The 24,694-nt window shown below is 41.4% G+C and overlaps 1 protein-coding gene across 1 annotated transcript in view; it reads left to right on the forward strand.

Annotated features, from left to right (window-relative positions):
• The first annotated feature begins 223 nt into the window (after nucleotides 1-223).
• The window catches only part of ptpn13 (protein tyrosine phosphatase non-receptor type 13), a 91,546-nt gene continuing 67,075 nt past the window's right edge, over nucleotides 224-24,694 (forward strand). The window contains exons 1-3 of the mRNA XM_080743488.1: nucleotides 224-329; nucleotides 9,018-9,132; nucleotides 24,332-24,498. Coding sequence (XP_080599614.1) covers nucleotides 9,018-9,132; nucleotides 24,332-24,498 — 282 coding nt within the window. The 5' untranslated portion in view covers nucleotides 224-329. The remainder of the gene's footprint in view (nucleotides 330-9,017; nucleotides 9,133-24,331; nucleotides 24,499-24,694) is intronic.

Below are 24,694 nucleotides of genomic sequence, written 5' to 3' on the forward strand. Positions count from 1 at the left end.
GTAATGGGAACTTTGCTGCCAGAGGAGAGTAGCTCGCAGTGTGTAGTGCTCTAAAACCACTTTTAAAACTAAGACTTTTTACTCAGTTTCGCTCGAGCGAGCACTAAATATACCGCAACAGCTCAACAATACAATATATCCTAAAACGCTTCCGGCGTTAGTTTTTTCTTAAACGAGCCGAATGTGCTCGTCTCGAAGGTAAACCTGTTGCCTGTTCCAAGATGTTTCATTGTGGTGGATGGGATGGCGCTGCGCAGCATTCCTCCTCCTAGCCTGGTCCTGGTCGGACGAGCAGCAGCGCTTCTCTAAGAACACTACTTGCCCGGTAAGTTTTCTTTAAGTTTCGTGCCAAAAGTCTCAAACAATTAAAGACAAGCCACTTAAAAAGCTCCATTTGTTTTGTTTCTTGGAAGAACTTCTGTTCCATTGAATCTGCTGTTGCAGCGAAACCGCCTGGCTCCTGCCCCACTCCGTTTTGCTGCTGTGCTGTTGCTCTGTCGTTCTTATGTTGATAAACGATGCGTATTTTATTGGTGTCTTTGTCTGAAATGGAGCTATAGTGTGCAGATTAGATTAGATACTGCAACAATGTCTGCACAGGACAGGAGGCATCCCATCACACATTATTGACTAAAAAGCCGATGTAATTCTTCCCAAGTATTGTTTAAAAAATACAAATAAAACAGTACAGCAGTTGCAATACGGTTTTACTAAGTTTTACCAAAGCCAACATCTTTAATGTAACGCAGCAACGTTAATAGCATACTAATAACTTTTGCTGAGTAGCTACAGTCAATCAGCCTTCACAATTATGAATATAAAAAGTAAATAATAATCGATGACAAATTGGTTAATTTTCCAGCAGACTTAAAGAGGTGTGTGTGTGTGTGTGTGTGTGTGTGTGTGTGGGGTGGGGGGGGGGGGTCCCACATTTTATGACCACCCCCTTCTTCATTAACATTGGAAACTGGTAAAGTTATTTGGAGCCAAAAGGTCATTCATCAGCTATTAGTCTAACTCTATTCAATGCGAAAGGGGATCATGAGATGATGGCAGTGACAGACTAAGCCAGGTTTATTACCATCCCACGTCATGACATAATAATTTAGGCATTTGATGTCATGTTTTTCATCTTCTGGAGTCGCTGCCTGCACTGCGAGGAAGACTACTCCTGTGTGAAGAAAGGGGAGTGAGGAGGAGTGTGGTGGTGGGTGGAGTTTGGAGGGGGTCGGAGTGTGGTTTAGTAAAACCATGCTGTGCATGTCACGGTCCCCATAGCAACCCTGTGATTAGCAGGAATTGGGCGGATGAGGTTGAGACCAAAATGGGAGCTGCAGAGGGCTGTCAGTCCAGAGCTGCTATGGGCTGATGGGGTTAGAATAATCCTCCATCTGCCTTTGACTGGCCTGACCCGGGCTGCCCTTGAAAACACGGGGAGACACATGGATGACACTGATCATCAAGACGTCTCCCTTTTTTGAGCGGTGTCTACCGCTCCAACATTTCACCCGAGTGTGTGTGTGTGTCTGTCTGTATGAGTACGGCCTCAACAGCTGCAATAGCTCACTGGGTGACCTACCTTCAAGTGGTGTTGTTGAGCAGCCTAATGGCCGATGCATATTCCACTTTTAGAGCCGAATTTTTTTCGGTTCGGGAGTCACAAAATCTCGGCAGCACCTAACATCCAAATTAATTACGGTACCCGCCCCCAAACCTCTGAATGACGTCATGTTGTAATTTAGACAGAGCCAAACCGAAATAAATTGTTCTCTAAAAGTGGAATATCCATCGGCCCTTAGGTACAGCTCACTCCCACTAGGTGGGATTTTTATTTTGAGGGGTAGTGATGCCACTATGTGAACGTGATGTTCTTCTCCCGCTTCCCTTTTCAAGATGACTAATCCAATAGAGTTCAGTCACACAGACAGGAGCAAGTTCTCCTTCATCATCGCTGTGTGGCAGGCAGCGCAGAATATACATTTTAAAGTCAACCGCATTCTTTGTTGAAAAGGCATATTTCAGTAACAACAAGCTTTCTTCATACCATCAGTCATCTTCTTCAAAAGATAATTCTTGGTGTGTGTGTGTTTTGAATTTGAAGAGATTGTTAGCAGGCTGAGGCAGCATTCTGTCGTTCTGGGAATGGAGGTTCACTCAGAGTGTGTTGCTGAATTTTCCTGGCAGGAATTACTTCAGGGAGATTTTCACCTCAAATCTGGCACATGAGAATGTTTCTCTTACTGTTCCTCCTGGCCCAAATGTCTTTGCCAGTTGAGACCACAGCTCTAATGTATGGAGGAAATTAACCAACTCTCTCGTTCTCAATTCTCATATCTTGGAATTATGCTGTTGGAAATAGTCAGTTGGAGCATTGCTTTTTCACAGCTGATTGTTTCAGGAGAAGTTGTGGCTCTTTAAGTTTTCAAGCGATGTTGAGGTCGGAAAAAAGAGGATTTGGAGAGAGAGCGGTATGTGAGTTTCCTATATCTTTGGTCTCAGAGAGATGCAGTACAGAGCGATGGGCTCTAAAAAGAGGACTGTAGAAAATTAGTTGCGGTAACTTTTTCATGAGATGCTCAGCCAAAAGGCAATTTCTTTAGAGCTTGTTTTCAGATCCATTTCATGTCTTAACGGCTGCATCATCATCATCGATCTCAGACTGGGAAGGAAATGTTACGAGTACCATCACGTTTCCAGGATTATTTTCTTTTCTTTAAAGTCCTTGTGACTGTGGCCGAGCAGCAGGCAACCTAAAGCTGTGTTTATGAAAGAAATCTGTTTGTGCTGCTATGCGTGGGTTGCATGACTGTCCCCAAGCTCTGTTTTAACGTGCACATGTATTGTTTTTCATCATAAAGTAGCTATCTAAATTAAGGTTGTTTTTGTTTCTCTTAGTGGCTCTTTCATTGCACTTCTGGATTCCCTATCAAAGAGCACCTTCGCACGTATTTAAACTTTCAAGCACTAAGGAGATTTTCTATTTTTCTGAAGTTCATATCTGGGAGCAACAAACATTCCAATTGCAGGAAAAAAGAAAGGCGTGAACGATGTCTGGTCTTTTGGTCCACTGCTCCCTTAAGCCCAATTTATATTTAGTTGTACAATGGTGTCCCGCATTGAAAAATAGGCCACCTACAATCTCACATGGCTTTGCACTGCAACACGTTGAGAGCTTGCAGATCGGCTATATACGGTGCGAGACACCGGCACCGAAAAACATTTATATCACACTTAAAGGGATATTTCACTTTCAAAAAAACTTTTGTCTCTTAGAATGAATATCAAATATCTAAATACTGAATCAAGCAACTCAAAAACTGTCCCGGTTGCTCCCAAAAGCCTGATTAGACGATAAGATGACCAAAGTTTTTAGTGAAATATCCCTTTAAGCCCCTTCAATAATGAGCAGCACCAGCACCACAAGCTGGCCTCCACACCACAGCAGCATCAGTGTGGATAAAAACATTCCACTGTAGGTCTCTGTTGAAATAACAAGGGCCGCAAAACAATCAGCCTTCACAGCGCCCCGCTCAGCCCATTCTCATGGGTAATGAGCCGGATGGGTAGTAACCCACTTTCACTCTCACTCCTCACTCACGCCTCCCATTGACCCGAGTGGTTAACATGCATTCCTGCATAAACTTGTATGATGCTTATTCATAAATCTTCTAAACTGGGAATGACCTGTAGGACGGCCTGTCTTACTCATATAAAGAAAGACGGCCTACATATAAATGAATGAGAATTGGGAAATAAGTCCCAAAACATGGCCAATAGGTTGTTTAATGTCAGAATTAAAGATCCACTGTGGTCAGAGTATATTAAGCCTTCCATTGGAATTGACTACTTAGACTCACAGGGACTTCTCGGAAGTTCTCGCATTTATTGTAAGATATATTATTTATATCCTACTATATAATGACAAGGTCAGTTAGTCAATCATAACCTGTCTGTTCAGCATAGTTGGAATGCAGAACAGACAGGCTTTGGATATCATCTTCATTGCACTTGCACACATGCATGCAGATTGACGCGCAATGTTCGATTCCAGGTCGTGTCATTATTAGCACACATATCAGAAACTGATCACAGTTATAGCAAAGGCATCATGTGAGTGAGCGAGCGAGCGAGCGAGAATAGTGTATTGTTGTGTTTATTGTTGTATTGTTTGTATTGTTTGGTGTGTGTATGCGCGTGTGAGGCTACAGTATATGTGTGCATGTGAATGAGTATAGTCTTTTATTGTATCTACCATTATGTACCCATTGTATGGTTTAGTACTGTATTTGTTTATTCAATCACAATCTACAAACAACACACTAATCACCACGAGGAAGCAGAGATTAAGTGTACACAGTCAGACAGACACACACACACACACACACACACACACACACACACACACACACACACACACACACACACACACGCACACAGACGGGGCGAAAACATCGTATTTTATATCAATTACAAGCCACATGAAGCCTCTTTTGTTGCATTTTTAAACCAATCATTTGAAGACCGATTTTAGTTTTTTTTCTTTTACCTTTTATGCCTTTATTGATAGGACTGTAAACTGACAGGAAATGGGGGGAGAGATGGGGAGTGACAGGCAGCAGAGGTGGTCGGGAAAGGGATTCGAACCTGTGACACGCTGTCAGGCTGGCATTGCAGCCTAGGGTGCCCGGACCGCCATGTCGCCCGGGCCGAATAACCTACACTTTTGACCTCCTCTTCTATGGTGATAATAACCAGTTGTCAACATTATGACATGAATGTATTTAACCCCTGCTATCATGCCCGTAAAAACCCTCCCATGCAAAGTCATGCTATGGCCCAAAAGTGAACATTTCTCACCACACTCCAGCACACCGCAGTAGACCATCAGAGAAGCAGCCCTATGACACACACATGCACAGAGACGCACGCAGCTATTTAGGCTAGGTGCTGATGGTTTTTGCCTAGTCAAATGTAATCCTTTAAAACCAGAGCTTCCTATTCCTCCCTTGCATCCCGTCACGGTGGGATTGGGTGGATTTCGACATCATTGTCACCACAGCACAGCAGCTGTTGTGTTTTAGGGCCACTGGGTGACAGATGAGGGGTGAACATATTTCGTCTATCCCATTCTATCATCGCATGGCATTTCACGGTTGATTGACTGCCTGGTTTATGTGGGTACTTTTAGTCAGCAAATCATTTACTAAACATGGGCTGCCTATTTTAGCTTATCTTCTGGGAAGATGAAGAGGGAAATGCCAACGCTAAAATGCTGCATGAACTTCTTGTGTCTACAGGTCAAGTCTTATAAGACAGCCTGCTGTGGGGCCTAATGAATGAATTCAAAGAGATTTCTCCCTTGAAGCGCAGCTTGTTGTGGCATGCCTGTGTAGTCTGAACTTGGTGTGTGAAGCTGCTCCTGTAAATACAATTGGGGCTTCACTTCCCTTCAGCCAAACAGAACAACAGAACTGAAGCTACTGTATTATTACTCTTCTCTGAAAGAGTAACTAACACCAACTCTTGCAGAGACTAAAGGCCCTATCAGAGTACAGTCTACGGTGATAAGTCATCACTGCGGTGTAGTTTTCTAGCTATCACCTAAAAATGTATTACAAAGCCTAGGTGATGGCTAGAAAACTACACCGCGGTGATGACTTATCACCGCAGACTACTCTGATAGGGCCTTTAACACACTCTTAATCTAGATGGCTCACTTGATGCAAACGCCATGAAATAAAACATAAAAACGCCACTACCTTCATGCGCCACTCTACCCTTTACCCACTTTTACCCTTTACCCTAGCCTCTTCTCTGTCTCATGCTCTTCCTCGGCTCTCCTAGTGAGCGACCTGTCTCAGCAGTCAGCCCCCCCCCCTTTCTGTTTCTGTGTTTTCCAGAGATTAAGGTCAGGAGACGGGCAGTCAGTCCAAAATTAAATGGATTAATAAGCCTGTTCTTGTTGTTTTCTTGTCTTTTTTTCTGTCTGTGGACGCTCCTGGTCATTCTTGTTTCAGTGACACGTAGCTGTACTCATCAGCTGAGCTCTGGCTGTGTTCATTGTACTCTTGGCTGATGAGCATCTCGATGCACTTCTTGATCGTGCTGATGCTGGGTTTGAATCTGGATTTGGAATGGTCGATGACCTCTTGGACGAGGGTGTTGTGTCTCAGCACCTTGCGGTCCTTCATGATGGTCAATATAGCAGCTTGTAAATACATTTTTGCGGTCCTCGTCTACGGTGCCCCCTCATCTGCTCCAACTTCTGTGGAGTTGGAGCGTCTGTCAGGTGTCTATGCGAACACAATAGGCCCGTGTTTAGAATTTAGAGTTTTCCGTTACAAAACTCATTACTCTACAAGGCTGGCAAGGTTTTCACATAGGCTATTAATGTTTTAATATTGACCCTATATATAACACTCGTGTTTAGCCACCTTGGGTGGTAGGCTACTAAAAGCCTTGATTGGCCCTTAATTGTTACTTTAGCCAGACAGACTATTTAGGAAAAAGTTCCTTGTTCCTTGTTTTTACTTTTTAGATCTGGGACTGACGGACAGCAGGTTTGTCTGAAAACCATATCCATTAGCACAAAGCACACACAGCCTATATTATTTGTGGCATGCCTGTAGTTTGAACTTGGTGTGTGAAGGTGCTCCTGTAAATAAAATTGGGGCTTCACCTACTTTCAAACTGAAGCTACTGTATTATTACTCTTCTCTGCAAGGAGATATTCACACTAAGTTTAACCACTTAAACCCTATATACTTTATCACACGACAAATGGTGTAAATTGATGATCTACAATTCTACATGCTTATGAGCTTTTGGACCCCCAGAATAGGTAGGGACACAAGGTTGAAAGAGGTAAACTGACACATGAAAGCAAGACGAAACATAATAAACAGTGTTAGTTAGGATGTTTAAGTAAGTGGCAAAGTGATTACATTGTAACTTCTTCTAAGGTGACTCCAAGAGTGATATCTGGGCTGTCAAACTCATGTAAACGGTGGATGTCCACTGTCGTCAGAGATCAGATTTGTAATGTCTTAGAAGATGCATTGTCATTTCAAAAATCCGGTTAACTGAACTGATAACAAAAGAAGCATTGTTGGAAGCTGCTGTCTTGACGATAGAAACTAGCTGGAACTCAAAATAAATAATGAGCCGTTACTAAAGAATCTATGAGCAGTTACTAAAGAAACTACGTAGTTACTCAAGTAGAATTGTCTAGTACTATATGTGTGTGACGTGTGTGTGTGTTTCTGTGTTTCTTTGAATCTGTGTGTGCACACATCATGTGCTTGTACCTCCTCAGCTTCAGAGCATGACTCAGGGCTCACGGCTCAGATGTCAAGGTGGTGGGAGTTAGCCTTAGAACTGACATTGCAACAGTTATTTTCTCAGAAATAACTGAATAGTCTTCTTTATTTATGAAGTAGCTTGCCTAAATGCCTAAGACTGATAATCAGAATCCCAGCTAGTGATAAATGTTGGTGTGATATGAGTTTTTGTACTGTATGCCTGCTATGCCATTCCTAGGTTATCAGACGCATACTGTAAGGTTTTTTCTGACCCCGGCTAGATAGTGTTGTTGTTGTTGTTAAAATGCTGTACATTGGTTAAAGGTAAGTGTTAAAGCTCTATATTCTGATTGTTCATTAACGGGTTGAGTCTCTCTCTCTCTTTCTCGTAAACAAAAAATCACACCTTGTGAACTGAGTGGTGGTCAAATAAAAATAGTCAAATAAAAAGAGTCAAATACATGGATTGCAAGGTTGCTCATGCTCAACAGTGGCGGGAGACAGACGGACGGCCGGACGGACGCATTGTGAGCTTAAATCCAACTATTTTGTGTGTGTGTGTGTGTGTGTGTGTGTGTGTGCGCGCGCGCGCGCGTGCCCTCCTTGCTACGTGTGTGTGTGTGCGCGCGCGCGCGTGCCCTCCTTGCTACGTGTGTGTGTGTGTGAGAGAGAGAGAGAGAGAGAGTGTTGAGTCTGCCTGCTCAATAGCGCCCCTCCTTTAACGTGTGTGTGTGTCTGTGGTCTGTGTGTGTGGTCATGAGAGGTATGACAGGCGACAGACAGACATACACGGCCAGTAACATTGTGAAAGCTGATTACAGGAGTGGCGGTGAGACCACCACTCAAAAATGCATTTTCAGGTTGGTATACCAATTGTATCCAATCAGGGGAGAAGATTCATACAGGATAACAAAGTTAAATTGCAAGTGATGACTAAGCAATGTGCAGACAAAATTTGAACTTGAACACAATCAATTTGAAGCTGATCTTGGGTACTGTTTATTAAAGATTTAGAGAGATGAGGAGAGACCCTGTGTTTTTGAACAAACACTGTAACAATTATAACATTTTTGAATTGCTGATTCTTATGAAGGGTCATGTTGAGTGTTTTGCTTTTAATATCAAACAGACAATTATGAGGCATTTGTGAATGTAATGGAGTACTCTGCACGGTGGTGTTGCGCGCCACAACAAATCTGGCAGATCTACAGACTCGCATCCTTAAAGCATTGTGAGCTTGTAGATCGGCTATTTCTTGTGCGCTACGTCAAGTGTAAATCAGGCTTTCAGGTACAGAATGTGCTGTACATCTGTGATGTACTATAGACCAGGGGTTCTAAACCTGTGGGTCGGGACCCCCAGGGGGGTCCCCAAATTATTTTGGGGGTCCCAGATGAATAACTTAATGAGCAACATTGTTTTCTCACTCAACAGTAAACAAACCAATTAATAATACCTCATTGGACAAATTGTAAAATTTTAGAGGCAGAAAAACACCTCGCAACGGAGGTGCTGTTAGCATGCAGATCTGCTATTTTTTTTTTATGCCTCAACTCTTTTTGCTTGTCAGGGTGGGGGGGTGGGGGGGGGGGGGTCCCTAGTTAAAATATGATTATTTTGGGGGTCGCGGCCTGAAAAGGTTTAGAACCACTGCTATAGACAGATGCAGTTTTTCATGATTTTCACAGTCTCTTTCTGTTCATTTGCACAGGGAAGATGCACGTGTCCCTGGCTGAAGCTCTGGAGGTGCGAGGGGGTCCGCTGCAGGAGGAGGAGGTCTGGGCGGTCCTCAGCCAGAGTGCAGAGAGCCTCCAAGAGCTCTTTCACAAAGGTATGCAAAACTGTTGCCAGGCCCACAATAGACCGTATTCACATGGCAGCCTGCCGCTCTGCTCCGACTGAACATCACTCAGTACATGATGCACATTCACAGATAATATCTAATATTTCTGTTTGTATATTAAAATCGTATTATTATCGTCACTTTGGGGTTGGAAACCTTGTATGTCCAAAAACCCCTTGCTTTTCAGGAAATTAGAAGGAAAAAAAACTGTTCCAATGGATCCAATGGAGTTAGGAGATTTAGTCAAAAGCTCTTGTTTATAATTTTCAGAAAATATTTGTGAAACCCACAGACAGACATAAAGGGTGACCACTGATTTAGGAATTGATTTATGAAAAACCAAATGAATTAAAAAAGAAAAAGACAAAAAACAACTAACAGCGATTATATAATATTTAATATCCCCATCATATTGCATTCTTATGTGGAGGCTTCTACTCTCCCAGTCTCCCTCTTTCTCTCTTGGTTGTGAAATTAAATTGCTGAACAAGAATCTGGCTCAGCGTTAGCAACCACGTCCCTAAGGTCAGCAAAACTAGGCATGGTTACCTAGTGATACACATGCAGCTCTAGTAGTCGGGGACCCAGTCCTCAAAATGGGAGGGGACCTGTGATTTTCTGCCGTACTTTTTATTTCTGTTTTATCTATTAGTTTGGTCATTAAGGTCCACAGAATGAGAGGCCTGCTCTGCCGGAAACATCGCGAAAAAAAGTTATGGCCATTTGTATATTCACTGTCCCATTGACTCCACTAGAAATATTAAAAAAATAAAAAACATCTGCTTTAATTAGCATGTGAGGGGTCAAATTAGGGGTTCTTCATGATTCTGAATCCATTGCAAGCATTTGTTTTGCATAAAAAACATTGCTTGGGTTACTTTTCGGCAGCCCAAAACTGTGAAAAGTGGAAAAAAAAGTGATGACTCATCACTTTTGACTGTTTTGGGGGGTTGATATCTTGCCCAAGGAATGTTTTTCATGCAAAACAAATGCTTCAATGGATTCAGAATCACGAAGAATCCCTAATTTGACCCCTCACATGCTAATTAAAGCAGACTTTTTTTCTTTTTTTAATATTTCTAGTGGAGTCAATGGGACAGTGAATATACAAATGGCCATAACTTTTTTTCGCGATGTTTCCGGCAGAGCAGGCCTCTCATTCTGTGGACCTTAATGAACAACCTAATAGATAAAACTGAAATAAAAAGTACGGCAGAAAATCACAGGTACCCCTCTTTTCTTTGAGCTTTTGGCCATGTGGGTCCTCGACTATAGACATCACAAACACGGACCAATGGATCTGACACACCAGCTCTCTCCATTTGACCCTGTGTTGTTTTTGTTGTTGTGTAGGGCAGTGGTTATCAACCTTTTCAGGCCGCAACCCCCAAAAGAATGACATTTTAACTGGGGACCACCCCACCCTGACGAGCACTAAGAGTTGAGGAATTACATTATGTATAACACGGTTCTATTGTGAAAATAGCAGATCTACATGCTCACAACGCCTCGCAATGCCAGGCGTTGTGAGGATGTAGATTGGCTATTTCTGCCTCTAAAGGTATTAAAAAGTCCTTAAATTGTCCCTTTAGAAATGTGCATATACTGTACCCTCTATACACTTACATGTTGGTTTGTTGGAGCTGTGGAACACAAGCTCCCAATAGACAGGTATGTCCGTGGGTATGTGGGTGGCTGGGTGGCTGGGTGGCTGGCTGGCTGGGTGGGTGGCTGGCTGGCCGTGTCCGTAGTCTGGCAATACCTTGAGTGGCCACACACAACACACTAGTTAAAGGAGGGGCGCTGTTTTGTGCAGGCCAGGCACACTCACCACTCACTCATAGGAACAGTTTACAGTTCACACACACACACACACACACACACACACACACACACACACACACACACACACACACACACACACACACACACACACACACACACACACACACACACACAATTTATAGATCTAGAACACATAGAATTTATATATAGAACACTTAGAATTCATAGATCTAAAACACAGAATCAAAAGCATAGATCTGGAACTGCTCAAATTCACAGCTCCACTTCGAACGAGGTTTGATTTTTTACTGTTGAGTGAGAAAACAATGTTGCACATTAATCTAATTATCTGGGGACCCCCAAAATAATTTGGGGACCCCGACCCACAGGTTCATTAATAAAGGCTGTAATGACAACTTTGTAGCTAACTGTAGTTTTTGGCTCCCCTTATTTTTGCTTGTTTGAACGTTTTTATATGCTTAATTCTTGAAAGGCTAACCTTTCAGAGATGGCTTTGTGGGGATTTTTATGTGACAATAGCATGTGGTTCAGCTGTCTCTGGCGGTGTGCCACATAATCCTGTTCCTGTTTAGCTTCCGTGTTGTTATTGGAAGAGAGAACTAACAATTCCAACCATCCTGAATGCGTTGGTCACCATCCGTGACTCTTTGATGTGTCTTTTGTGTTACGCTGCTGACGCAATGTCACCGCCCACCCACTCACACTTACAGTACAGTATGTGTCATCGGTGAGGTTCTTTTCACCTGACTCTGAATTGCCAAGACAGCTTATTAAAACAATTCAACTCTGTTTTAGGATTGGAAGAGTGACGTGGGAGTTCAGTTCACTCCATCTCTGTTCCATCAGCTTGATATGAGATCTGAGTGTTTCAAGGCAACCGGTTTCGATGTGTTATCTAGTTGTCGTGAGAACATTTTCTCGAGGAAACCTTCAGGGGATTGCACACGGTACGCGGTCACCGCCTGCTAGTAATTCATTTTCAATGAGAGGCGGGCGGCTATTTCGTCCGCGCAGCGAAGTTTAGAGGCGGCGAGGCGAGCGGGCGCAGTCCCGTGAAAATCCCCGCGAGCGTGCTCGTTTGTGCGTGCGTACGCGGGCGGTGAGAGATAGATTGTGTTCATCTTTGTGAAATACCGCGCAGCGTTTACTCAAAGAGCGAGTGTGTTTGTGTATCACCGCGGCGTGTTCCTCGCAGATCCAAGCGGGAGCCCCGGCGGCAACCGCTGTCCGTCTGTAGAGCGCCTTCCACATCATGCCTTTTGCGAGGCAAAGGGCCCACACTTCTTTGTAGGACGAGTTGGACAGCCATTATTCTGTCTTGTTAGGGTTGGGGTTAAGTTAAGGATCAAGTCTCCCTCAGAAAGATAAGGGTTAATATTCTGTCTTGTTAGGGTTAGGGTTAAGTTAATTAAGGACCAAGTCTCCCTCAGAAGGGTTAGGGTTATTCTGACTTGTTCTGTTTGAGGGAGACTTGATCCTTAACTGTTGTGTGAACTTTGAGGCCAATCAGAGAAGATGTTAAACAGAATTTGTCAAAGGCATTGCTAATAGTCAAATGCAATGTAAATAAGTAGACCAGGGGTCTTCAACGTTTTCAGGCCATGGACCCCTTAGTTGAGAGAGAGATGAAGCGGGGACCCCCACAACCTTTTCATAGATTCATTCCATATAGTTTCATCGTTTGACAGCACAATCATCAGTTTATTTTGGATTCATGTAAATTTGTTTTCAGATATTTATCAACTTGAACCGTTAATTCTTAAACTTGACCTTTCACTCTGTACTTAGTCTGCTTATTTTCCCCTCTACACCAAACCTCTTTAGCTAAAAGTTTTTGGCTAAAGTTAAATTTGGAGGACCCCCTGTAGTAACTCTGAGGACCCCCTAGGGGTCCCGCACCCCCTATTGAAGACCCATGAAGTAGAAAATGCAATCCTTGTATCACTATTGTATATTTGATGTTTGTACAAAAGAAGCTGCTACTCTCATTATTATAGAACTTTATTGCCTTGAATGCTTCATTTGAAAATCAAATAAACAAAGTAAAAAAAAAAGAAAGAAGACCCATGAAGTAGACTGCAGCTATGCCGCCTCACAGCCAACAAGAGTAACCTCAATACTGTATCGTACAGTTGAAATATTTGACTCATGCATTGCTAAATAATTGTTCCGTGTGAGATACAGTAGCTTGGTTATTGTGGCTTTTGAGTCTTATCTTTCGCATGCCTCTTGTGGGGTTTAGAACTATTTGCTTCATTTTATTGGATTTTGGTCTTCAACGTAATTTATTCACCGTCTAGAAGCAAAATCTTCACAGAGACCTACACCCTGAGATTGGTGTAAAAGAAATATATAAATATAGCAAAGTATGTCCCTGCCTCTAATGGTAGATTTTTGATCTACAAGAATACAAAAAGATATATATATATATATTCGCTTGTATTGACTTGTCCAAAATAGGGGCGCCAGTTTGAAAGTGCAAACTGATTGGAATCAAGAAGCCATGTAATTTAAAAAAAATAAGAAAATAAACTTAAGTCAGAACTTGGTGACTGCTTTAGCCACCAGGGTTCCCAAAATGACCATTTCTGCAACTGGAAGCACATTGCTGTCCAGTCATTTTATTCAATGAAACATATTGTAGTTCACTGTCTGACTCAACGCTCTTACGCAATAAATGGGAGCATTGAGCATTGTCTTTTGATTTATAAACCAAGCTGTTCTGCTGGACAACGCAGTGTCCATACTGGGTTCCCAGATAAGGCTTTAATGGGCATGGCTCTTGGAGTTAGCGCGTTAATCTGGAGACAACAGCGTCTTTATTGTTCACAGATGGACAGGATTCTCATGGAAGAGGTTCAAAGCAACCAAAACCCTCCATCGTTTAACCCATTTTGGACCTGAAAAATACCTAAAAATGAGTTTCAAATATAAATCTGCTATTTTTTTATTGTCAAACCATAAAATGGTTAAAGGGTTGCCTCACAACAACCTTCAATAGTTCTTCTTTGCTGTACACCAAATGCCTTGGTCGAAAACATTCAATATACAAGTTCATAATGCATCGCGAATCGCGATGCATTGCAACTGAGCATGTAGACCTGCTATTTTCACAGAATGCTTGCCCCCCAGGGTAGGGATGCTAGTGTTCATAGTGTTAATTTACAAACTGTAAACTTGACTGAAAAAAGTTTCACGCCTGCTGATCTGAAAGAGAATTGGGGCATACGGGAGCCAAAAGAATACATAAATCATAAAAGAAAATCCTTGTGTTTTGAGATCAGGCATGATACATTTTGTACTAGGAAATAATGGATAATAGCACTGCTGAAATGTATATAAAATGGAAGTTAAATACATGAAATAATAGCCATCACATTTTCCCATATACCCATCAAGCTCATGATCAGGGGGCACAGTTCAACTTTACATAGCGGAAGAAGATGAAATACTAGGAGAAGGCTAAATGTCCATTAGGGTAAATAATACATTTTTGTTTTGAAATCTGGAAATTGACTAGTGCTATGCCAACTCTTGTTAACCAGGGAACCCATTATTGTGAACTGTATTAGTTGTCATGTCTTACCTAACGACCCCTTGCTTAAATTGAGAGATGTTTACACACACACACACACACACACACACACACACACACACACACACACACGCTATCTCTTTCTGTCTCTCACTCTCTCATATACTGTACATACAGTAGTGTAGAGTGCGTGACACATGACGTCACGTCACACAAAAAGAACAGACACTTTGTGTACAACTTGACCCAGCAGCAGTTTGCTTTTGTGTCTATACTATTGCATTGATCGTCGTCTCTTCCTGCAGGCTGTGTGTGTGTGGTGTTGATGATGCAGCAGCAGTAGCAGGCTTGGCATGAACATAAAGATTGCCACTATCCTGAGAATGTTGAAGCTGGCCTCAGGCCAATAGCTCCTGACTGGTTCCTCTGCAGACATCCTTGACATACACTCAGTCTGGACTTTGTACTTTCTGCTGAGGTCGCACTTTTTTGGTAATTAAGGATTTCACTCCCAAGGCCTAATATTTTAGACTCAAACCCAAGGTTGAATCCTTGGAGCATTGCTTTGACTTCAAGGGCCATTTCCCAATAATGTTTACTGGGCATTTAGTATTGTACTCCAATGATAGCATAGGCCTTTGTCAGCTAATATTTTTAACTTGTGTTGTTGCGTAGCCATATTGAATGGATTGTGGTCTCTCATGTGCACGGTTTAGGAATGCTGAGTGAAGCTTAAATGTGAAAAGCAGATGTCAGAAGCAGTTCTTTTTATGCAGTTGCTTAACTATGTTAAGGCATTTTTACCTACAGAGTAAATTAAAAAATGTAATCATGCAATATGATCATGTAATTTGAAGTTCTGTGCATATAATTTCATAGCTGTTGTCCCGGTCTTACTTATACGACTTAATTTATAGTCCGTTTTAAATCCTAATTGGTACCTTCAACATCTGTCTAAATGCTATAGCTTCTGCTACATCCAAGCCATTCCCGCTCGGTAAAATGTTAATTTAACTGTTAAAGCTGCAATCCGGAAATTGTATGTTAACACTTATGTTGCTATGATTTCTTCTCTTCAATGTCCCACGTTGCCATGGTTACCATAGACTTCCATGTAATTGCGCAATTGTGTAAAAAGTGCACGCCCATGCCTAGATGATGCACCACGTGTGTGCACACTGTTCACAGCTTTCAAACAAAAAAATCCGCTTAGAAATCCGTTCAGGCATTCATGATTTATCAGCCATTATGTTTTCTTCAGATGTAAACAAACATGGCTGCCATGTTTGAAAGAATGGGTTGGTATGGGGGTTAAACATGCAATTTCGCGATCATGCCTAATACATTTCTGGAGGTCCAAAAAACATTTTTGAAAAAAGAAAAAACTCAGGAAACTCGGGGTTGGCACCAGATGTGTTAATACAATATAGCTAACTCTACTGCAGTGGCTGTGTTCCATTGAGAACATTAGGCCCTGGCGTTTGGTAGGACACCAATTTCTTTTCTATTGATTATAGTAAATTTACCCCCATTGATTGCATTTGAGTGAGTCCCCATTCGGAATCAACATTTATTGTCATCAAGTGTTTGTCTTAGGAGTGTGGAAAAAACTAAAAAGTAGTATTGAACTCAACTAAGTCCTCATGGCCTGAATAATAAATAGAAAAAAGTAATTTTTGTGGCAAACTACTCCTTTAAATGCTTTTTACTGTGCAATATGACTTGTCAGGCATACTTGTGTGGATGACACCCTGTGGGTGTCACATTGTATAAGTACCAGCCTCACAACTGTCCAAACACTAATCCACCGCCACAGCACAGTCATATTCCATGTGTAAATAGTAGCGGTTAGCTACTGTGTTTGTTTAAGAATGATTTGTTCGAATAAGTTATGTCCAGAGTATTTATGATTCCGCAGAGAAATGCCTCTCCATCCATAGTCTCAGCTGTAGTTCCCTCTGGGTCATACCGTATATAATATATGGCAGTGGTTCTCAACCTGTGGGTCGGGGGGTCCCCCACATGAATTTTGGGGGGTCCCCACCTGCTGACAGTGAAGTAAGACCCCTAAAAAAAAAGACAATAAAATAAAAAAGAGCATTATTGCATCAAAAGAACCGGTAATCAACAAACTACTATAAAAACTAGTGAAACATTGGCCAAATTATATATAAGAAAGAGGCAATTGTGAGCTTGTACATCTGCTATTTTCACAACATTTATTTTTGGAACAATTCCATGTGCTTATCAGGGTGGGGGGTCCCCAGTTCACATGTGATTATTTTGTGGGGTCAAACCATAAAACAGTTGAGAACCACTGGTATATGGAACCATGTGTGTTTCTTTTACATGATTTGCCTGTACTTTGTACAGTACGTTTGATCTTAGTATTCCCTATCATTCAGCCTGCAAACTAAGATGTTCTAGTCCAGTTGTTAGTAGATTCCAGGGACTTTGAGGGTTCCTTTATGGGGGTCTAAATTGACAACAACAACAGTATACAAATGGAAACGGGTCCGCATCAATATGCCGACGGGACGGTATTCCGACACTAAAACTAACCCTAACTCTAACCCTAAACAACCTAACCTCAGTAACCGTGACGAGTAACTAACATGCCGACGCTAGTCGGAACAGCGGCCCGTCGGCATATTGAGCGGACCCCAATGGAAACACCAAATGGACCCTAACGGGTTCCATTAGTATACTGTCAGAGTTAAGGGGAGACCTTGAAATGTAAAATATTGAGAATCACTGTTCTAGTTTATTAGTGTGGTTCTTTCCATAACTTTATTAGAGTAACTTTCAGCCAATGAGGAAGCAGCATTCTCGCTTGTCGGTGATGTCACCTTTTTCTTTTAGAGTAACTCCATTGACTTGAATGGGAAAATTTAAAAACAGCAACCACACTTGCAGAACCATAGGTCTTACATCCTTCCCAGTGCCCGGGGTTCAAAACTTTATTTCCTGCACGAGAAACCTAATTTCTACTGTTCATCCAAGAAGCAATCCCCACTTGGCCAGGGGGAATTATTGCACATTATATGAGCTTCAGGCACTACTACTTGTAAACTAAGACACCAGTGTCTAACGTTCTCAATGGAAGAGAGAGAGAGAGAGAGAGATATGCTAGTTATTGATAAAAATAACATACTGCTCGGCCTCCACCATGTTATTTTTCCTTCATTCAAATAAGTTTCATTTCGCAGCTTTAATTATTTGTTTCAATTGTTACTGTGATTATGTATTATGTTATATATATTATATGGCTTTGGTACATGAGGGTACATAATGATATTCTATACATACCCTCCTACTAGGGCATTCACGAATAGTGATTTTTAGTATTCGAATTATTCGACCTCAAAGTATTCAAGTAATTCAAGAAGAATAGTGAAAATAGCAGATCTACATGCTCACAATGCCTCGCAGCGAGGCGTTGTGAGCATGTAGATCTGCTATTTTCACAATATTTATCTGAGGAACCGAGTCACATTAAATGTAATACCTACAATTCCAAGTGCTTGTCAGGGTGGGGGTCCCCAGTTCAAATATGTTTATTTTGGGGGTCACGGCCTAAAAAGGTTTGAGAACCCCTGGTATAGAGCATTAACAAATTCATCCACCAGGGGCATTGACAACTCATTCTTATGACTTCCTATCTAGCCAAGCTTTATAAACTATATATTTTTTTTAAAGAGAAAACAATAGAAAAATAAAAATACGTGAATATTCGACTTCGGTGAACAACGTCGAATAGTGACTTTGATATTCGAATATTCGAATATTTGGTGAATGCCCTACCTCCTACCCAGGGCTAAGAGTAGACATGGATCCATGAGGCTTGATTTTCGGTGTCGCTGCCTGTTTCTCTACTAAAACATGTTGCACTGCTCTGCCTGCCTGAAACCAGAAAGACGGGCAGTCTTTCTGGTTGTCTGTCTCTGTAATGGTGGGTTTGGCTTCAGAGTTAATGCATCCTGCACGTTAAAGTTTGTATGCATCTATTTTTAGACTCCTTGGTCTAGGCCTAGGGGCTGATAATAAGTCAGAGAGTGCCCTATAGCAACACGTTGGTGGGGAGTGGAGTGCTGTTGTTGTTGGAATTATTATTATTATTAAGTAATTGAAGCGAATAATTCTAAAGATGGATGGTTTGCCCCCAAAACACGGTTGGTTGTTTTAATCACTTATGCCCTATACTTCGTCATATGATAAACAGTGAAAAGTTGGGACGGCATATTGAAAATGGTTAACCCATTTAGAACGGGTACACATTATTGTGTATCATTATTTTATGCTTTAACTATTGAAAAATAGCAGATATACAAGCTCACAGCGCGGTACCGAGTGCCGCGCTGCGAGCTTGTAGATCTGCTATTTTTGAAAAATCGTGAACATTTGAATTTTGACCCGATTCTATAAGTGTCTTTTGAATCCTAAGGTTTTTGGAAAAACTTATGTTTCTACAGTATGTCAGCAATCTGGCTAGCCATCGTCAAAGAAAAGGACCTTTTCACTGCTATTATCTGCTATTTTTCACCGGTTAAAGCATTCAATAATTCTAGGCCTAAATCACAGTACGGTGGATACAGTATATTATATTCCATTGCCAAAATGATATGTACAGCTTGTACTTTTGTCTACATTTCATTGAGACCTCTCAACAGAATTTGAACATCAAAAAGCGATCTATTCCCCAACGCGCTGGATGTGCAGTGTGAGTTATAACAGCACGTGTGTAACCCCATCCTTTTCTTTGCGTCGGTCTCCCAAAAACGTTCATGGTTTTTAAACAGGAAACATTTATTTACTTGGTAAATTCCAGCTTTTGAAAACATTATTTTGGTACCTCAGACCCCCTTTTTCTGTTCCTCGTTCTGTCCCGTTTTCAGAGTGAAATATCAGTCAAAGAAAGGAATTTTGCAGAGCTGCTCAAACATTCCTTTGTATATTTTTAAAACGTTGACTGTAACCATACCACTGACTGTGGCTTCGGAGGAAAAGAGAATGACTCTGTTTCCCTGTGTATCCATTCCTCTCTGTGTCCAATGCCTCTTCAACAGTTATTCTTTGCATGGCTAAAAGGAAAGGACATGTGTTTTTTGTTTACTTCAGTCATCTTAAATTCCCATAAAGCCAAAAGCCTTCGCAAGAAATGTATCTGCTGTGGTTCGACTCTACCGTCACTGTAGTCGTGTGTGTGTGTGTGTGTGTGTGTGTGTGTGTGTGTGTGTGTGTGTGTGTGTGTGTGTGTGTGTGTGTGTGTGTGTGTGTGTGTGTGTGTGTGTGTGTGTGTGTGTGTGTGTGTGTGTGTGTGTGTGTGTGTGTGTGTGTGTGTGTGTGTGTGTGTGTGTGTGTGTGTGTGTGTGTGTGTGTGTGTGTGTGTGTGTGTCTTTACGGCTAGTCTTATCAAGTTGTTAATCTAGAGCTTTGGATTTTGTACGTGCAGATTTATTGCACTGCATGCAGCTCAACCATGCATATATTGGCAATAACAACAAGGTGTATCAGGGTTTTGGCTGTTTTAGAGCAGCAGCTTTTAATTCCAAGGACCCCCATTTGGTCAAATAACCTTTCTCTGGGACCCTGTTCTACACTGTAAAATCCTCCTGTTGATACAACTTTGTGTTACAGACACACATAGGGCTGTCACGATTATGACATTTTACATAATTAGCGATTTAATTGTGTTTTTGTCGTTGACAATTACATTTCTGTTTGGCTTTTAGGCGTTGAAGTTGCACATGGTAGATATGACACATAACCTAATATACAAATAAATGACTGACATATTTGACAACTTTATTCTTAAAAAAGAACATTGATAGTGGAAATAGCCGATCTACAAGCTCACAATGCGTCACATTGTTGATCTGCTATTTCCACAATTTTTTACTTTAAAAAAAATATCTGAACATTTTTCAACATAGAAAAGATTATGACGATTATGAAAAATAATAGCGATTACCGGTATGTCAAATAATGGCGATTAGACGATTATGTAATAATTGTGACAGCCCTAGACACACACTAGTCCAATCATTACTAACTGTAAGTAATTTAGCTGGGGACACATTGTCTCTGGGGTAGTCTTGTGTTGCCAGACAACTATTCCACATTCTCCGAATACTATGTAGAGTCTGGAACGGCAGCTCCCGAACGGCGAGTATCGTAAGTAACCAGTGCTGCACTGAACTGTATTCCCATTGGAAACATAACAGAAACACAATAGCTCAGACAAAGTTATTCGAGCGGCCTATTCTTGTTATGGGTGTATAGTTTAAGAAAACGTTTGAAAACATCATGGAGGTAACACCAGAGAAAGACGAAATAACGCCCCAGAAATATTGAAAGGAGACGTAACGCTTCCAGTAGGACATGTTATTGCTACTGCACCAAGGGAGCGGTTGCGTCACATCCGCTTTATCTCGCACTCATCGTTTCTATTTCCGTGCCCCAGACTGTTGATGGGAGCATTTCCCAAATCGCGGAGTCAACAGTCTGGCCACGCGAGACTATCTCTGGGGGCACACATCAGATGTACATGGCTACGCGTGCGGTTAGGGTTAGAGAGAGGGTTAGTAATGCGGACAAACGCAATGTCGGAGTAATGCGTGTCGGAACAATAACTCTTATATTGAAAGAGGTATTAGAGGTATTAAATGGGTTTTAAAAGGCCTTACACTTAGACTGTATGTTGGTATGTTTACTGTTGAGTGAGAAAACAATGTTTCACTTTAAGCCAGGGGTCTTCCACGTTTCCTGGCCAAGGACCCCTTAGGTGAGAGAGAGATGAAGCAGGGACCCCCACAACCTTTTCATAGATTCCATATAGTTTCATCTTTTGACAGCACAATCATCAGTGTATTCTGGAATCATGTCAATTTGTGTTTTCAGATATTTAACCACTTAACCGTCAATACTTAATAAACTTGACCTTTCACTCTGTACTTAATCTGCTCTTTTTCCCCTTAACACCAAATCTCTCTGCCAAAAACAGCCGATCTACAAGCTGCGAGGCGTTGTGAACTTGTTGATCGACTGTTTTTGGCAAAGAGGTTAATATAAAAGGGAGAAAAAAAGTTTCTATCACACAAAGATTTGGAGGACCCCCTGTAGTAACTCTGAGGACCCCCTAGGGGTCCTGGACCCCCTGTTGAAAACCCCTGCTTTAAGCTAATCATCTGGGGACCCCCCCCCCCCCCCAAAATAATTTGGGGGGTCCCCACCCACAGGTTGAGAATCAGTGGTTTACATAATGAAAGACTTGTACGATACAACATAGGACTAATATATCTGCCATGGTAATTATAACGTGTGTGTATGCAACGTTATAAACCACCTTCCTCTTCCTTTCTGGAATTATCCTCATCTTCTGTTTTAAATGGAAGAAGGGGTCTGAAGAACTGGTGATTTAATAACAAAAATAGAACCAAATAACCACACGTGATGATCAGCCAGGGTTCTAACTTTTATATCGCCCGCAGTAATGATGATAATCTGTATTCACCTTTCATTCATAGAATGCAACTCACACAGACGCACATACACCCAGTCACCCTATTGTAGATGGCTAGCTCCCACAGTCCCACGCTGTAAAAAGGGTCTTTTAGAATTAGATCAGGTTCATCAGAAAAAAATCTTGAGCTTACAACATAATCACAATTATGTATTTGAACAAATTGTGTAATTTCTTGAATGTTTTATTTTCCTACTTTGTTTGGTCATAGACCACTTTAAAGACCATAGACCATTTTAATTTCAAATTGTTTTTAAACAAATTGCTTGTGGTGTAGACACCACAGTGTATCTTATGCAATATTTGTTGTTGTTCCACATCAGTCTGGAAACCAAAGTGTTTCCAAACGACTGCATTGGTTTTACATTTCATGTTGACCGAAAGGTTCTCTCCCCCATGTTGGCTTGAGCTGAACAAAACTTGCCACAGTCTGCCCCAGGAATGATGCGCAATAATCCTTCTTTTTTTTTTGTTGTATAAATCTTTTTATTAGGGGCATAATTTTACATAACAAAAAACAGACAATAACAAAACTAAACAAACAAACAAAAAAAACAAAATAAAAAATACAGTAACAATAGCACAACAACAACATCATCAGCAGCAAGTGCACAACTCATGTCTTACAGTTCATGTCAGACAGTTGACCCAGCTCTCAGCTGGGAGAACAATGGGGACCAAAAGTCATGGAACATCAGTCCTCGATTATGTATTTCAAAAGTCAGTTTCTCCACTGGTAATAGTTGAGCTAATTGCTCTTGGAACATCCCAAAGGTGGGTGACAGTTCATCTTTCCAAAACAAAAGAATACATTTTTTAGCAAAATATGTTATGGTAATTACAATAATCCTTCCAATCCTTCTATCTCCATTAACTTGTTTTCATAAACGCTGGAAGCCGAAGTCTTAATTACAAAACAAAATTATATTAACTAAAGCAGTGGATTTCAGGGCCGCTCTAGGTTCCTTTATTGGGGTCTAAATTGACCCTTACAAGTCTGTAACTTTGACAGTGTACAAATGGAACCATTTGCATTTGGTGCATTTGTACACTGTCAAAGTTAAGGGGAGAAAGTTAAGGGGAGACCTTCAAATTTCTAATTTTGAGAATCACTGAACTAAAGCAACCCTAACTAGATTTTTGAGCGGTGGTCACTAGGGATGTCACCGAATAATCGATTTTCGAATATTCGTTAGATTAATCAATATTCGATTTTAATATTTCATAATCGATTTTTTTTTTTTTTTCGTTTTTTTTTTTTTTTTTTATACTATTTTTTGGCTTAGTTAGTTAGTTTCAACCAAAATATAGAATATAGGCTAACAATAGTATTAATGATAATAGTAAATGGCCATTGATTTATTATTCACACCAGCACCAACTGTAAACTGTGTAGAGTGAAGGAGCACAGCAGAGTGGCTGCCTGCTACACACTCCCCTCCCCCGTCTCAGACACAGGTGTGATTGATTCAGGCTTGATTGTTTGGTACTTGGTGGCCATCATCAAAGAAAAGGGAAAACAGCGTCCTCTGTATTGTAAAGCATCACAGAATCTGTTCTTGAGAGATTAGGTGAACAGTACACTAGCTGGCACACTAAAAAGAAAGATGAAGAGTAGTAGTTAGGCTACCAATTACCTGAAGAGCCATGTTGTACATATGTAAATGTGCATTGAAATCCAGTAAAAAAAAAAAAAAAAAAAACGAAAAACAGAAGAATTTTTTTTATTTTTTATTTTTTTATAAAAAAATAATAATAATTAATTATCGATTTTCGAATAATATTCGAATATTGCTATAGAATAATCGATTTTGATAAAGGTCCATTTTTGACATCCCTAGTGGTCACAACGCTCCTATACGTGGCCGTGTGTGTGGGTCTGTCTGTCTGTCTGTTTGTCTGTTTGTCTGTCTGTATGTCTGTCTGTTTGTCTGTCTGTATGTCTGTCTGTCTCCGGGTATGTAGCCTGGCCCTGCAGTAACCTTTTCTGACCACACATGTTAAGGGAGGGGCGCTGTTGTTCAGGATAGGCCAGGCATAGGCCAGGCACAAACACACACAGGGGGCACACACACACACACACACACAGGGGGCACACACACACACACACACACACACACACACACACACACACACACACACACACACACACACACACACACACACACACACACACACACACACACACACACACACCACCGCCGCTCAGTTCACACGAGTGTGATTTTTTTTTTCTAGTTGTAAGTTCAAGATGGTGTGCACTGCACTGCAGTATTGTGCTTCCAGTCCTGGTACTTATGGATTCTGTTTGTTCTTCTCACCAGACCCCTCGGCCCTGGGCTTCATCATCTCCCCCTGGTCCCTGCTGCTCATGCCCTCTGGAAATGTCTCCTTCACGGACGAGAACGTCACCCAGCAGGACCTGAGGGCCTTCACAGCTCCAGAGGTCCTGGAGGGGGTCGCCCTGGCCTCCCTCTCTGACATAGAGAAGGTAGGAGCCAATTAATCGATATAACTTTGCTAAGAGAATAATTGATGGTTGCAGCTCTAGTTGCATCTAAGTTCAATGTTGTTTCTAAAACTAGGTGGAAACGATTCAGAGATTAAAAATATTCATATTGGGATGGTATTGCAATTGGTTTTCAAAGCAGTGGGTGTCGGTTTGGTTGCGGCTGTTCTAGGCTAGT

This window comes from Nannobrachium achirus (genome assembly GCF_963921795.1).
Source record: "Nannobrachium achirus genome assembly, chromosome: 15".
In the NCBI taxonomy this organism is placed as follows: domain Eukaryota; kingdom Metazoa; phylum Chordata; class Actinopteri; order Myctophiformes; family Myctophidae; genus Nannobrachium; species Nannobrachium achirus.